Source organism: Zalophus californianus, chromosome 5, assembly GCF_009762305.2.
Source record: "Zalophus californianus isolate mZalCal1 chromosome 5, mZalCal1.pri.v2, whole genome shotgun sequence".
NCBI lineage: Eukaryota > Metazoa > Chordata > Mammalia > Carnivora > Otariidae > Zalophus > Zalophus californianus.
This window is the reverse complement of record NC_045599.1, coordinates 9,410,046-9,423,145: the sequence shown is the minus strand read 5'-3', so window position 1 is coordinate 9,423,145 and position 13,100 is coordinate 9,410,046. Positions and strand designations below refer to the sequence as shown.

Genomic DNA, 13,100 nt, shown 5'->3' with positions numbered 1-13,100 from the left:
GTAAAATTATATTGACTATTCTATCTGAATCTCTATCAAAAGCAAAGTAATTTTACTATTTTAACATGTGAACACGTAAAGAACATAAAAAAGGTCAAATCAGTATGCCATACTTACTTCCAATCTGTCACCCGGAGGGAAACTGCATAATGAAGTACTTTGATACTAAACATCCAAGTCAAACCTGTCATACTGATTCCATTCTATAGTCAACTTTATTTTTTTTAAACTGTATTATTATTATTTTAATATTAAGGACTCTCCTTCTACACTTGTCACCAAGCCCAGGCTGGGTTAACAGTAATGAGTCCTGGAGGCAATTACTTACACCCAACTCTGGACTTTCTGGTTATAAGCACTATCTTCTCTCTCTACCTCAGCCGAAAACCCAGACTCCTGAGGCCTCAATCCCTGCCTCCCTATTCCCGGAAGACACCAAAGCCAACCTATGTAGGAGGCTTTCTCAGAGGAGAAGACGACTTTGTCTTCCCAGAAGACAAACCCTCTACTTTGCTTTATGAGACGGATAGCAACCCCAAACCACAGACAGGTTGGGACCTGCGCAGGCCTCAATGTCTACAGTCGACTTTATATTAACACGACATTATTAATACTGCTGTTAATTTAGCTGCTACGTACAAAACACTGATCAGCACGTTACAGACATCTCTAACCTTCACCGTAAATGGGAGCAATTATTAGCTCCATTTTACAAATGAGGGCTCTGGCTCATGGAGGTTACAAGAACTAGCCTCATCCATATTCCTTTATGATGCCCAATCACATCCCCATTTCTCTTTAAATGAAGGCCCAATGTGCTAGCTTAAAAGTACTTTAAAACATTTCCTTTCTATAAATTCTCAAAATGTACTCCCAGTAATATCTTTGAAATAACCACTGAAGTAACCAAAAGGGGGTTATTTTGGGTTAAAATACAAATTTGATATAAAACTATCCTGTGGGAAAAAATATTTTTTCTTCCATAAACAACAAAGAAACAAACCTGCGTAGTCTTTCCAGATCCAGTTTCTCCTACAATCAAAACTACTTTATTTTCTTTAATTATTTTAACAATTTCTTCTTGTTTCTCAAACACGGGCAGAGACTGCCTGAAAGAATCAAATTCAGATTCTCCTCTTTTCACTGGAATCTGAGGTATGCCATTGTTGAGTCCCCAGCTTGTTTTGCTCATTTCCCAGTTTTCTTTGAAAATGAATAAAAGAACAACAACAAAAACAATTTATGGTCAACAATGTTGAAAAAGTGTGGAAAACAAAGATAAGTAATTTCCAATGTAATTCCATTCGAGTGTTTCTTCTCTACTCAGTCTACATGAAGTTAGCAAGCAATGCACCACTGTGGTACTCCTACGCCTAAGACCCTTTAAAAACAAGTTACAAATTTCAGTTATCAATCAAAAAGCAAATTTCTAAAAGTATTTCTGGTGCACAATGTTTACAAATGAACAAAAATCAACCACTCCATAACCACTGAAAATAAAATGGGATTCTGATATCCTTAGAGTTTTCATGCTTGCTTCCATCAATAACGACACAAAAAACTAAAATGGGAAACAATGTGCATTATAACGTCTGTTATGTACGATATGAAAACACATCGTGAAAAGAATAATATTCTGTCTGTATGTGTAAAGCTAAATATGTAAGATTATGTGATCAATAGAATAATATGTGTAAATATAAGGTCCTAACTGAAAATTTTAGCTAGCATCTGCATTTAATTAATAAGCAGATAGGAATAAAAAAGAGACATGATGTGTTTTATATTCTTCACATAAATCAAAACATTTTAGAACTTAAATTCCTTGCTGTCTAGGACCATGTATTTTCTACACTCTGCAAACCTACTCCAACAGACAATGGAAATTATGCATATCTGAAACTTTAGGTAAATAATAATTTTCTAAGAAGTTATTTTTCCAAATGATAAAATTACAACTTCATTTTACAACCTAAATATATTATTTATCTACCCTTCGGCAAGTTAGTGTACTGAGGACTCTGTCCTCTTACCAGAAGCTAAAGCCCCAATTCAAAAGCTCACTCATTAGCATGTCTTGGCAGTGTAATACAGGAAAATCCAGACCCTGGAGTCAAATTCCAGCTCTGCGGTTTAGTGGCTGGTTGAGTAGCCTTGAACAAGTTATTTAACTGCTCTGAGCCCGTTTAACCACCCCTGAGATAGAGGAAATTCTTACCTTGGGAGAGTTGTTAGGAGGCCCTACATAAAGAGTTTAGCACACTGCCTAGCACACAATAGGTGCTCCATAAATGATAGCTATCACAGCGACACTTAAGACTTGTCTAACTTCATCACGTGCCTTAACACTGCATTTCGTTCCAAAATTTTCACAGTTCTTGATTCAAACTGAGAAATCTCATTGCATCTTAGTTTTTTAATAAATTTAAAATGGTAAAAGAACAGTCATCAAATAATAGGATAGACAAGGAAGCTTCCCAGAAAATACATACCAGCTTCAACTGCAAACACATTTCCTCTTTCTGTTTTAGGCAGAAGTTCAGTACGCTCTTTATTGGTGACAGGAAATCTTTGAATTAGGCTCCTAACAGCATGTTTTGAATTATGAGTCAAATTACAGGTCATCATTGCATGAGCTGTTTCTGATCCATCTTTCTTCTTCACAGTTAGGTATCTATTTGCTCCCTTTCTGAATATTAATAAAAATCATTTATTTACTACATATAGTCAATTTGTTCACAAATGATGTACGCCTACTTAGAAAACACGTCTCAAGCAAAACATTGAAAAAAATCAAAATGCTTTGGGAGAAGATGCTGAAAATCCCAAAAAAAAGTCAGTAAGGAGGGGTTTGGTGCTGAAGTGGCCACAAGACCATTTTCAATTAAAATTTCAAACTGCTGCAAATCCAGTTTTTAAACCTCAAAAATGGCCTACTTACCCACAAATGTTAAAGTTTGTCTTAGCAGACTTCATGGTGGATGGAAACATCACCAGTTGGAAGCATACAGAGGGAGAAAACCAATCTGAACAACAGAATCTAAAAATGGTAATAAAAAAGTTATGGTTCACTCTCCAGACTAATATCGCCCACTGAACGTTTCCATAGTATGCTGGTAATGTCACATCCCATGAAAACTGTTAGGAGAACCAAGCTTAGTGGCTGGACCAAAAAAGCATAAATCAACATTACTGGTAAGTAGTTTCATACGCATCTTGGGAAAAAGAAATTTTTCAAAGCTTCAGGCTCTGGCCTTCAGTTAAGGTAATGATGATTTAAAGCTGTATTCAAATTATTTGACGTAGGTATATTTATTTCTTCAACTGGTCCAGGACCGACAACATCTTTTATGACTTTTGTAGCTCCAAGAGTACCAGGTACAATGTTATACACACAGGAAGTCCTCAAATGTGTTTTTGACTGATTTAATAAGGCATGTCCATAATCTAGTAAAATACAGTACTCATAAAGCACTCAGGCTGTAAAACCATACCAACCTGGGTTTGAATCCTATCTCTACCACTTAGCTGTGAGACTAAGTAAATTATTTAAAAGCTCTGAGCCAAAGATAATAGTAATACCTGCCTCAAAGGATTACCCATATGACTACATAAGATAATGCATATAAAGGGCAACATCTGTTACAAAGTAAGTATTAAATGAATGAAAGCTATTATTATATAGTCTGGGTAAAAAAATCACTTATTTTTAAAAAGTTACCCAAAATATTTCATAAAATGTTCTACCATTTGTTACTGTCACTATCACTTACAGAAGTGAGCAACAAAGCCACAAATACAATGAAAAGTACATGTACACTTTTCCTAATTTTCATTAGATTTAAAACTTTTCAACAATATTTTCACTGTAAAAACAATAAAAAACTGGAGATTAACCTATAGTTTTAGCTGTCTAAGCCTTCTTAAGTGAGGTTTTTGTCTTTCACCTTTTACCAAGATTTTTAATTTCTAGGAACTTTTTATGGACTGCTTTAATGAATTATAGATGTTCAGTACTGTCATCTACTCCTTAACAAGTGCTTAGTGATCTTTAAATTATGGGATAAAGACAAAATAATCAAATTTAACCTGATCTAGGAATTTCAGTTATTTCCATGGTAAGTAAGAATTACTGGATTCTAAAGATAATCTCTGCAGTAGGTTTGTTTCCCAGGACCTTTCTGAAAATTCAGCACAGTCATTATAGACACAATCATTCACTCCCCTCCTATGCCATTTATTTCATAAAACTTTTAACTACATAAGGCAGGAAGTGTGGTGAAATGAACACTAGAGCCACAAGTCAGGAGGCTTGTGTTCAACTAACTAGCTATGTGATCAAAAATCATTTTATTTCTCTAACACTATATACAAGTTAATTTAGAAATCTCTACTATTTCTATCAGTTCCAAGATGCTTTAATTTTCTTGAAAACTGTCTCTGGAAAGTTTTGCTATATTTCACCTTTAATTTTATTTCATTCATTCATTCAATCATTCATCATATATTGAGCACCTACTGCATGCCAGGCACTATGCTAGAAGCTGGGATTACAAAGTTGAGTAAAACATACTCTCCTCAAGAAGCTCACAACTAAAATGGGTCAGATTCAAACTTTCCTAACATAAGTTGCCTACTATTAATACAGCATTTACGTACAAAAATAACTCAAAGTAAGCATGTGTGAGTAGTTAGCCATTACCATTTAAAATTTACTGAATTCATTTTGAACACAAATGGTAGGGTAGAAAGATATAACCAACTTCATGGTTTTTATGTTTTATAAGATTCTACTTGTGGCTCTTAGTACTCATTCTTACCACATTCAGCACCATAGTGACACTGGTAAATGATAAAAAGATAAGTGAAATGCTTGGTAAAATATTTGTCTTGTTGTGAGGATGAAAACATTCAATACAGCAGAGATTTGTCCTACTTTGTAAACTAACACACTGAGATCTCATCATGCTTTCCTTCCAAAGTGGCACTATTCTTTGAAGAAAACCATTAAGGGATTCCTTTTCAAAGTAAAATTAACTAGAAACCACGATGTAGAAAAGATGCTAAACAAAATAATGTCACAATAATTTTTTCAAAATAAAATGCAAGCTCCACATGCGATTTTTAAACATAAATGTGCTAATATTACAGGCAAGAACATCATAACATCTAACTTTCAGAGTGTAAAAGTAATCAATACATGCTATCAGGAAGTTTTGGCATTTCAATGGCTTCTTCCTTTTAAAGATTTTATTTTTATTATTTGACAGAAAGCGAGACAGCAAAAGAGGGAACACAAGCAGGGGGAGTGAGAGAGGAAGAAGCCGGCTTCCGACTGAGCAGGGAGCCCAGTGCAGGGCCCAATCCCAGGACCCTGGGATCATGACCCGAGCCGAAGGCACACGCTTAACAACTGAGCCACCCAGGTGCCCCTGGCTTCTTCCTTTTAAGGCGCCCCTGGCTTCTTCCTTTTAAAGAAAAACTATTAACTCATCAAATTTGATGCAATTTTAATATTAATTTATCAATTTACACAGCACATTACTGAACATTTAACTCAAATACAACCATATGCCTTACTATTCTCCACTCTCCAAATCTGTAAACAGTTTAAAAAATCAGCTAGGGGGCACCTGGGTGGCACAGTTGGTTAAGCACCCAACTCTTGATTTCAGCTCAGGTCATAATCTCACGGTCGTGAGATCGAGCCCTGTGTCTGGCTCAGTGCGGAGTGGGGAGTTTGCTTGAGGATTCTCTCTCTCCCTCTGCCTCTCCCCTCCCCCGGTTCACACATGTGCGTGCGCACACTCTCTCTCTCAATCTTTTTTTTTAATCAGCTAAAGAACCAAAATTTGAAATGACAACTTAAAAAGCTCACAGCCAGGGGCACCTGGGTAGCTCAGTTGGTTAAGTGGCTGCCTTCAGCTCAGGTCATGATCCCAGAGTCCTGGGATCGAGTCCCACATCAGGCTCCTTGCTCAGCGGGGAACCTGCTTCTCTCTCTGCCTGCCGCTCCCCCTGCTTGTACTCTCTCTCTCTCTCTCTCTCTGGCAAATAAATAAAATCTTTAAAAAAAAAAAAGCTCACAGCCACCAAGGAGCTAATGCCTCAAAAAATAATCCACATTCATATGATGCCTTACAAATGCATCACTTCCTATTTCCTTAATTTATACTTCCATTAAGCAGAAAGATGCAAAGACCTAACTCCAAACCGTTCTCTTCCCAATACTGTAGTACAGAATTGTAAATTTATTAAAGTTTATATCATACTAATTCATACTTTTTATGACTATGTGGAAATTAATAAACCAGTTAACTTTGTCACTAAACAAAGTTGCTCTCACGTCATGGACACCATGATGGTGGTACACTGGTTCATTCTGTGACTTTGGACTATAAACAACTTAAAGACAAGACCTAGCTAATGTTTCCAGTTTAACTCCTCACAGCTCCTAGGACATTGCCGTGAACCCACTGTGAACAATCAAAAATTAATGAAGCATTAACTATGTTCAAATCCTGGCTCTACCCCTTGCTAGCTCTGTGATCTTGGGAAAATTACTTATGTCTCCAACCCTGAACTGCCTCATCTGCTATACAGATACCAGATGTTATTAACAGAACCTACTGATTAAGACTATTGTGAGCATTAACTAATCTACTTAAAGCCATTAGCATAGACCTGCTGCTTATGAGAACTTAATGAACGTGAGCTGTCACTATTATTACTGTTAGGCACCGTAGGCTGTTTCTTTTCAATGGATGCCCAAAAAGTCAGTAAGACACTTAAGTCACTTTTAACCAATTTTTCCTATTTTAAGTGGGGCAGAAAAGGAGAGTGCAGTACACAACCTTCCCAGGCAAGAGGCAAGGGAGTCAGGAACCCGAATCTGAAAAGGGGGCTTTCTTGCAGGGTACAGCCTTCCAGTCAGGGTGGCTAGAACACGTGGATACCTAGGAAGCAGGGACATCAGCAATCACAGGGTAAGAAACCTGTACCTGGAAAACCTATTTTCATGTACTTTATAGTTTCTCTTTCCACAAGTCTTTAACAAAGTTCATTTTGTAAATTTCATTTTGCATCACTTGCACTAGGAAGAACAGAAAAGAAATTGTTTTGTTCATGAACAAGTCAAACAAAGACTCAGAAAAGTATGCTCTTAAAACCAAAATTCAGACCTCAGTTGAGGAAAAAGGGAAATTATAAGGAGGTAAAATTTTGGTATGGGAAAGCTTGCCTAAAATTTCAAACAAAACTTTAGGCTACACTAAAGAACACAAAATGGGGACATTACTCCAACAAAAGAATTTTCACCAAAAGATGAGCAATTATAAAAAGTAATTCAAAATAAGTAATCAACTGCAAAATCAATTCAACTCTTCAGGAGGAAATGAAAAACAAAATCTAACACAGACGGCTGTTTTTTGAAAGAAAGGAGAGCAAAAAAGAGAAAGTGATGAGAAAAAATAACCGTCAACTTTCACACAGTAAGCCTGGAATCTATATATTTTTTAAAGATTTTATTTATTTATTTGACAGAGAGAGACAGCGAGAGAGGGAACACAAGCAGGGGGAGTGGGAGAGGGACAAGAAGGCTCTCCACTCAGTGGGGAGCCTGATGCGGGGCTGGATCCCAGGACCCTGGGATCATGACCTGAGCCAAAGGCAGACACTCAAGATGCTCACTGACTCAGCCACCCAAGCACCCTGCCCGGAATCTATTTTTAAACCTCATAAGATACTCAAAATAAACTACAGAATCACAGAATTCGAACTAAAACAAAGAGACTTAACTCCTTCATACTTTACATTTAAGAAAATAGGCCTTGAAAGTTAAGGGCCATGACCAAAACTAGAGAATAAGGCAGTGAGACACTGGGAGTGAAATCCAACCTTCCTCCCTCTTCCTCCACACCAGGCTCTCTCTCAAATACTTATTAAGGAACCATGATACCAGATACAAAAGAAATACTAACTTACTAAGTCAATGAAGTTATGCTAGGAAGTGGGGGGGAAAAATCCTTTACTCAACAGTAAACAGGAAAACCCATGAAAATGTAAGTCAGGTACAAATTCTCATATAAGTGAAAAGAAAGGATATGACAACCATATTCCAAGTACTTAATATACGTGAAAAGAAAGGCATCTGAAAATCACAAGGACCACAAGATAAGCATCGTACTACCTTTAATCAAGCTAGGACATTTCCTAACAGTATTTACAGAGCACTAGGAATAGGTACTATAGCCCAGATGAGAAAGCAGGTTTGCCTGACTTCCCTTAGCATCTTTTTTCCTCTCTCCGTCCCTTCAGTGTTTCCTCGCCCACCTTTTTTTGTCCTGATAACTTCTATCTTGCTCTTTCCCCTTCCCCAGGTTTCTCCATTCAGGACCATCCCTTAAACAATCATGCTACTGAACAGAAGCAGATGTAGTCCATTCTAATGGACTGCTTTTCTAAGGGTAATTTCTAATGGTCATTTCCAAGTTAACTGTTCAGAATTCAGAACCCATTTACCATAGAAATAACATAGCTACAGAACTGTACCTTACAACAGATGCTTTCTACTGAGAACCCACAATCTCTTATCTGCAACTCTTAACCCAAACAACAATGAAAACTGGAAGATTTCTGTAAGTTTGCAATGTGAAAATTAATAAAGGGAAACCTCACTAAAGTGGAGAGGGAATGCTAGAAAGGGAGGCCGGTAGGGAAACCCAAGCTACTCATGTCAATTACAGGAAGAATTGTTAATTACAGACCCAACTGAAGACTCCTCAAGAGGAAAGAAGCTTGGGGGTGCCTGGGTGGCTCAGTGGGTTAAGTCCGGTTAAGACTCAATGAGTCCCGGGGCACCTGGGTGGCTCAGTTGTTAAGCATCTGCCTTTGGCTCAGGTCATGATCCCAGGGTCCTGGGATCGAGCCCCCTGCTCGGCGGGAAGCCTGCTTCTCCCTCTCCCACTCCCCCTGCTTGTGTTCTCTCTCGCTCGTTGTCTCTGTCAAATAAATTAAAAGCTTTAAAAAAAAGAAAAAAAAGACTCAGTGAGTCCAACTCCTGATTTCGGTCATCATCTCAGGGTTGTGAGATCGAGCCCTGTGTCAGGCTCCATGCTGGGTGTGGAGCCTGCTTAAGATTCTCTATCTCCATCTCCCTTTGCCCCTACCTCCTCCCTCCCCCACCCTCTTTCTCTCCTACTCTAGGAAAAAAAAAAAAAAAGGCAAAGGAGTTTCAATTGCAGGCTCCAACAGAAAGATTTACATTGCTGTTTCTTGTTCTTCTTTTTTTTTTTTTTTGCTGTTTCTTCTTCTACAAGAAATCAACCACCCCAAAACTCAGCCAATGAGAAACCATCATCACCCTTCTTGCTTCTCTCCAATGCACTTTTGTTCAAAACAACCCCTCCCCACTTCCTCCTCCTTCTCCACAAAATAATGTTCCTATCTTTTGTTTGTTGGACTTGCAGATGGTTTTGTAGGTTTTTAGGGTTCAAGGCAGCAACTTCATTTGGCAGGAAAGCCTGATTACATTGATATGAGGCTATTTCTACTATTTCTTTATCTTACTGTGAATATTCATGTTTCCCAGCAGAAATATTGTGATTAAAGGTGATGCCTGCACCTTATGAGGGGTATTACATAACATACTGCAAATATACCCTAAAATGTTTCTAAAACCTGAATCTCAAAATCCACTTGTTCCAGGTGTTTTTGGATAAAGGATTATGGCCCTGTACTCTTTTTCATCTGCAAGTGCTGTATTTAACTTATGCAGAGGACTATAATATGGGCATGCTCAAAACCTTCCACTGTTTCCAGCACCGGCCTTAGTGATATTCAAAACGCACATTCACCTAAGCTAAATCCCATCTTACTCAGTAATGTATCACTGTGGGCATTCAAATGCCAGACATTCCTACATCAGGTACTTTCATCTTAGGACCTTCCTGCTGTAAATTAAAAATATTGACCTCATAATCTTTTGTTTTCTCTCTTTTTAACCTAAACCCTGTTAAGCTGAAATTTTATCTTTCTTTCCCCCCTCCTTGGTTCTTAACCACAGGCAATTTTGCTCCCCAGGGAACACTTTGGCAACATCTGGAAGCATTTTTGGTTGTTACAGCTGCGGGTGAAAGTGCTAGTGGGTAAGGTTAGATATGCTACAATACACAAGACAGTCCTCCACAATAATTATCCAGTTTGAAATGTTAATAATGCCAATATTGAGAAACCCTGCTATATATCAATCCCTTCATCCTTATTCCCAAAATGAAATCGTTTCATGTAATCATAGAGTTCTTCAATTTGGATGGTAAAAATGACTTTTTCCCCTACAGATCAGTGGCCCTCAAAAAAATATATACTGTTTCTTTCTTCCTGATCCATTTTATTTAGTCTTTTCTAATCATCAGTTTCTTGAGCTGGTAAGAAAGAAAACAATGATTCTGTATTCTAAAGTTACCATTACAATACAGTAACATTGAAAGAAATAGTTCTGTAAATAATGGTACTTATGATCTTTCATCTATCCATTCTGTTTAAAAAAGGAGACTTAGTTTCTATGAAAAAAGAAAACATTTTCCTCAAGCAACTTCAACTTTTAAACTATTTTTCTTACATTTTAAACTTTACTTTTTTTTTTTTTTAACCCTTAAGGGAAAACAAAAAAAGGGCAAGATAGGAGGAAAAGCAACGAGCTAAGTTTGGTACAGACATGAATCAGTTTATCTACAATATAATTAAGGACGTGAATCTAAAACAGTAATAACTACTTAAATGGAGTCAGGAACATTTCTTTTTTTGGTAAATAATTCTTTTTAAATAAGAAAAGCTATCAGCTTACCCTTTACTTTTAGAAACCAAACCAAGAGACTGACTCAATCGATGAACAAAGGCTCTTTCAGTGCTGGTGAAAGAAGAAGGAAATTCCATTTCTATATGAAAAAAAAAAACACACAAAGTACCATTTGGTAATACAAAATTTTCTTTCAAGGTGCTTCAATAAACATACAGATACAAAATATGAAAAAACAGGCACCTGGGTAGCTCAGTCAGTTGAGCACCCACCTCTTGATTTCTACTCCAGTCATGATCTCAGGGCTGTGAGATCGAGCCCCAAGTGCAGCTCCACACTGGGCATAGAATCTGCTTAAGATTCTCTCTCTCCCTCTCTCTGCCCTTCCCCCAACAAGCACTCTAAAAAAAAAAAGTCATATAAGCATATGTGATTTTATGTGAAAAGTCATTTTCACATTATGTGAAAAGGTCATTTTATGTGAAAAGTAGATATTAATTCAATTAACTACTGAATGTCTATCAGAATTACCATATTAATAAAAATTAAATCTAAACGTGATAGAGGATTCTCATGTTCACCAAAGATTACTCCTCTTATTTGTGCTGGAATCTTCAATTGGTACGATGACTGATGAACATATTTTACTATTTTAACTTGGTTTAGTCCTTACTTGCTTACTTAACAAAAAGATTCATTTCCTTCCGTGATAAGCGATGCTCAAGCATGATGAATGCTTAACGTCAAACTCCACTGTCTTTGCTTTCAAAAAACTATAGAATTCCTATTTCACTATATCTCAGACTGCATTTGTTGCTTTCATATTGCTGAGGCTTTGTTTAATGTAAGTTCACTCTGTCCAAGTCATTCATTGCCTGTTCTGGATCGTAAGGTTCCAAGGTCAAGGGTCCCCTACTTGGGCCAGTAAATCGGAATGGGCACTCAGTATGTTGTACTGATCACCTCGGGTCGGCGGCGGTTCTGCACCGTATGACACAAGACAAGTAGCTTTCCATCCTTAAGTGGTGTGAAAGACGTCTACCAAAACCAGTTTAATTTTCTTAAGTGTTTAAGCGTGATGCTTTCGGGATTTAAACAAAACACACTACATATTGCCAATACATGTCTGATTTCCTCCGCTCTTCTTCTGTAGTTTAAACGTGCCTCAGCTAAGGCTACCACAATTTCCTTTTTAAAAAAGGGGGGGTACCAATACCTAAAAACTGTGGGTTAAACGCCCCAAGCTGCCTACAGGCCTCTCTCTGGGGAAAGAAACGCTTCCGGCAAAGGAGCAACCCCACTCCTCCACCTTCTGATTACTGCTAGGCAAGTGCTTTAACCCTGCAGACCCGCAGGACGCCGTGCATCCCACCGAGCGCTAGCAAGCGCGGCCCCACCCGCCGGGGAGGCCCGCTCCAGCGGGCCCGGGGGCGGCCCAGGCCTTCCCTCCCCACTGAGGCCGCATCTTCACACCGTGGGTCCCGGCTTGGGGGAGGCGGGGCAGCCGACGGGGTCCCTGTCGGGAACCTCACCTCTCTGATCCCCGCATAGGAAGCGCTCCAGAGCGATATTGACCGCGATCTTCACCTCCTCGTCTACACGAATGTCCTTCAGCCCCTTGGCCCGGCCTCCGCCCCCAGGGCCGAACTGAGCTGGGCCTCCCCCGCCGCCGCCGCCGCCGCCAGCAACGGGCGGCCGCGGGGAGACGCTGCTCGGCCTGAACATGGCCCTGGGAAGTTCTCCCCGCGGGCGAGCCGCCAGGCCTGCGGGCGGACGGTCCATGACGAGGACGGAGGGCTACTGCCGGGACTGGACAGCTCCGCAGGCGACCTGCGGTGGGCCGGGGTCACCAGAAACCGCCAGTCACCACAACGGTCGAGGAGGAGCCCGCGCCAACTGAAACCCGGGCGGAGCGGAGAGCGCAGGCGTGATGACGTCACCAGGGCCGCGGGCGCCCGTGACCTCAGCGCGTCGGCCGCTCCTCGCCTCCCAGCAGTTGCCAGCCAATGTAGTGCCCGGACCCAGCCGATTCTCTCTGTCTTCTCCCGTTCCCCCGTCCGCACCAAGGCATTCCCGTGCATCCTTTTATTCAATCACTCTTTCCTTAAATCCTTCATTAATTCCTTCCGTGAGCCTGTGAGGGCTCCCACTATGTGCCCGGCAGGCACTACGCCACGACGTAGGTGTGGGAGCGGACAGACGTGGTTCCTGCCCTCTTGGAGTTCACATTCTAGTGGGGGTAGAGTTGGCAGATTTAGCACGTAAAAATGCAGGGTGCCCCATTTAATTGCATTTCAGATAACGA

General features: G+C 39.7%; 1 protein-coding gene across 1 annotated transcript in view; it reads right to left on the bottom strand.

Annotated features, from left to right (window-relative positions):
- YTHDC2 (YTH domain containing 2) overlaps positions 1-12,737 on the bottom strand; it is an 87,113-nt gene extending 74,376 nt beyond the window's left edge. The window contains exons 1-4 of the mRNA XM_027605239.2: positions 12,328-12,737; positions 10,844-10,934; positions 2,493-2,689; positions 1,004-1,203 (exon numbers count right to left, since the gene is read on the bottom strand). Of these exons, the coding sequence (XP_027461040.1) occupies positions 1,004-1,203; positions 2,493-2,689; positions 10,844-10,934; positions 12,328-12,577 (738 nt within the window). The 5' untranslated portion in view covers positions 12,578-12,737. The remainder of the gene's footprint in view (positions 1-1,003; positions 1,204-2,492; positions 2,690-10,843; positions 10,935-12,327) is intronic.
- Positions 12,738-13,100: the final 363 nt, after the last annotated feature.